General features: G+C 29.6%; 1 protein-coding gene across 1 annotated transcript; it reads right to left on the reverse strand.

Moving 5' to 3' along the window:
• Positions 1-1,006: 1,006 nt before the first annotated feature.
• LOC112698100 (dirigent protein 22) lies at positions 1,007-1,836 on the reverse strand. Its single transcript, XM_025751505.2, has one exon. The coding sequence runs from the start codon at positions 1,818-1,820 to the stop codon at positions 1,242-1,244; it is 579 nt and encodes a 192-aa protein (XP_025607290.1). The 5' UTR covers positions 1,821-1,836; the 3' UTR covers positions 1,007-1,241.
• Positions 1,837-3,839: the final 2,003 nt, after the last annotated feature.

Below are 3,839 nucleotides of genomic sequence, written 5' to 3' on the forward strand. Positions count from 1 at the left end.
TAATAAGTAATTTCAACTCTCTCTAATTTCTTGCTACGTACGGTTCTCACTATAATGATCATTACTTCTTTTATTAAAAGGATTTAAAATATTTTGTTATTAATGTGTTTGAGGCATGTATTTATTATTATTTGTGAAAGTGAACCATTATTAATTTAGGGAGTCATTCGTATAAAGATATTAATTCTTTTTTAATAATTAAAATTTAATACAACATATAATCGATTAAATTGTATTATTTTTGTCAAAATTAGAATGAATAAATTGGTGAACCAAACTTTAAATTAGTCTCAATTAATATCTTTTTATAACAAATAACTACAATACTCCTATTATATAAAAAATATTAAAATAATTTTATTATTATTATTATTAATTTTGAAAACTCTAAATCCTAACCTTTTTCTTTTTTCTATGCCGTTGTGGAATTAGAATTTAAAATTTTTAAAATTAATATATATAAATAAAAATGTTTTAGTCATTTTTTTAAATAAGAGTATTGTAGTCATTTTTTATAAGTCAAATTAATTTATCTAGTCTAATTTTAACAAAAATAATATAATTTAATAAATTATATATATATTAAATTTTAATTATTACAAAATAATATTCTAAATGTCTTTATCTGTGTGATTTTTATTAATTTATTAGTGTGTTTGAGTTAGATTGGGTCTCATATAGACATATACATACTATTTAGATTAGAGATACAACAATTATACGATATAAGTGATAAATAGTTTTATGAAATTTCGGATAACAAAATTGTACTTAGAACAGTCAATATTTTTTTCCCTTTCTTCTTTTAATCTATGTCCATTCACTAATTTGTATATATGAAAGAACCAAATTAAAATATTAACCCAATTTGTAAATTTAAAAAAAATATTCAGATTAGAGTAAAAACAAGTCATCAAAAAAAAGATTAGAGTAAAAACAGAAGAGTACTAAAAAAGAATTAGAAAATTAAAATTAAGAATTTTGGAAAGGAAAATGGTTCTTTAGCTTAATTAACTTGACACTTTTATTATTAATAATTAGCATGTTCAGTAGTCACATCTTATTTATAGCCACATTATTGGAAGCGTAGCCATTGTAACCACCTTTTACAAATAATTATGTTCTACATCAAATTTTCTTTTTCTCCTTTCCATTCACAACTCTCTTATTCCATGCAACACTAGATGAGTATGAAAAAACATGTCATTTGAATTCTAGTTCATTGCCGTGGAGTTATTTATTTAATAATGCAAAACATAGACATTATATTCGACAATAGCATCGCCGGAGGTGGTGTTAAGCCAGAAAGTCTTGGCCTGAGCGTATCCACGTGCAAATCGGAATACCCCGCTCCCTCCCACGATCGACATCTCCCTCACGCCAGAAAACACCGCATTCCTCCCCAACAAACTCACTGTGCTCCCATTGTACTTCCCTTCCATGAATGCAAAGTTCAACATCATCATTAGCCCCAGATCCTTTTGTGACGCAGACGCATAAATCCCCTGGGCTTTTCCTATGACCTTGGAGTTGGGCTCAGGCCCAACGGTTAAGGGGTCATCGGCCATCATTACGGCTCCGAAGAACGTGGGGGACGTAGCCGTCATTGCAGCTTGGGCCACCCTAACAGCGGTGGGGTTTTGGCCGCTGAGAATGTCGTGGAAGTAAAAGTGGAGGTGGCTAAGCTTCTCCTTGCGGAGGCCCAGTGATTTTGGAGACAGGCTTCGATCGAAACGAGGGTCTTTGGCGGTGATAAGGGTGGAGAAGAGGAGGGGAATGAAGAAGATAGAGAAGAGGGTTTTGGATTTCGCCATTGCCATGGTGGTGTATGTTAGGTTTGAATTATTAGTAAGAGATGTTTGAATAAAGAGAAAGGGTTCTCATTTTATAATAAGAGTTTCTTGTTTGTGGCTTGTGGCATTAATTGCATGCATGGATTTCAATCTTTTACTCCAAGCTGTAAGATATAACGAAATGGCCAATTTTAGTATTTTACGGTGCTTATCCCTCAACTGCAGTGGGTGTGGATGATTGAATGTAATATTGACATGTTATTAATAAATAACAACAACAGTTAAGGAAGTAGAAACTCCTTGCCTAAATTTGAGATTTGATATCTAAACTGCCTACTAATATTGATCATATGGTATGAAAATGACGATTGTGTCATATTGAATATCCGACCAGAATCATTATGGTTATACTTTTAGATATTTTTATAAGTCTTTAGAATGATATTTTAAAATTAATTTATCATTTTTAAAGTTAAAAATCTACTATATTATTTTATATATTAATGAATATATAGATTTTTAATGTTTTTAAACATTTCTGTCTATTGAAATTATTTTAAATTTTAAAATTAATTTTAAAAAATATTTTTTTATAATATATACTTATTAAAAGTGACTTTTATTTTAATTTATCAACTGTAGCTGTTACACTTTTTTGACAATTATCTTTAGAAAATTAAATTTAATAAACTACATTTGAAAAATCAAAGTTTCTTCAATTCGGACTTAAATTCACCAAATAAATTTTTTTCACACGGGTCAATAATTTGGAATATAATAAATATATATGGAAACATAAATTTACCTGAACTATATATATATATATATATATTGGTGACTTATCTGAACTAGATTAGAATGACTTTACTTGATTTATAGTTGATTAAAAAATTTACTTGATGTTGGAGAAATGCTTTGATGGAAGCTTTGTGCTTTGGCGGTGACAAGAGTCACAATAAGAACAAGGAAAATAGAGAACAGTGTTTTGGATTTGGCCATAAGTGATCGTAGATGACTAGATGCCAATGTGTATGTTATCGAATAGGATTCTCAATTCCGCAGTGCAGTTTTTTTAATTCAATTTTGACTTCAGGTTGTCTTCATGAATGTAATTATATACGATAAGTCGATAACATATTCTTTTTAAATTAGTTAATACGAAGATTTAATAAAATTATATGATTAGTTAATATTCTTTTCAGTCTACTAATTTTTTCATTTTAAAATATTTTTAACAATATATGTTTTCTTTGTATTATTAATTCAAAACATTTTAAATATATAATTGATTATGAATAGTAATATCTTTATATAAATGTCCATATTTAATGTATAAATAGCATATATTAGTTAAGGAAAAAGTCTATTAAGTCCGTATTTTTATTAAAATTTAGTCAATACTTAACTAATAAAAGAAAAATAAGTAATTTTATATTATTAGATATAATCTCGTATTATTAAAAATACTATTAATGTCTAATTGATGGTTATAATTCACAAAATTTATTATTGGCCTCTAACACTCTTCTTAGGCCCAGTTTAAAATAACTTAAATAATAAATTAGAGTTAATACTCAAAATCGTCCCTGAAAGATACCTCGATCTCCATGTTGGTCCCCGAAAGATAAACTTAATCAAAAGAGTCCTTGAAAGATACCCCAGTTAATCACGTTTGTCCTTCCGTCAAATTTGTTGGTGACTTGGCTAACGATTGCTGACTTGTCTCGTTAGCTTCCACGGTGGAATAGGCCAAGGTGTCATAAGCTGTTGCTGACTAGGATACTTTGAGAAAACAGTTCAAATCAGTCTCTATTTGTTTCAAACCTAATCCTAATTTCCACGATAAATATGTCATGTTCAGCATTCAAAATAGGGCCCTATGCCTGTGTAAGTGTTGAAATTGCTGGTTTGGGGCGACGATGGAGGCAGCAAATGGAGGCCGTGGTGGTGTGTCGTTTCCGTCGAACGGCAGTAATGGTTCGACCGCCTCAATTTGAACCAGGAAGAAAATCCATGAGGAATCATGTTTCTGTGGGTTGAAGGCTG

This window comes from Arachis hypogaea, chromosome 6 (assembly GCF_003086295.3).
Source record: "Arachis hypogaea cultivar Tifrunner chromosome 6, arahy.Tifrunner.gnm2.J5K5, whole genome shotgun sequence".
Taxonomy (NCBI): Eukaryota; Viridiplantae; Streptophyta; class Magnoliopsida; order Fabales; family Fabaceae; genus Arachis; species Arachis hypogaea.

Excerpts from the sequence above, each read along its gene's own strand:
- LOC112698100 (XM_025751505.2), bottom strand. The coding sequence starts at position 1,820 with ATGGCAATGGCGAAATCCAAAACCCTCTTCTCTATCTTCTTCATTCCC.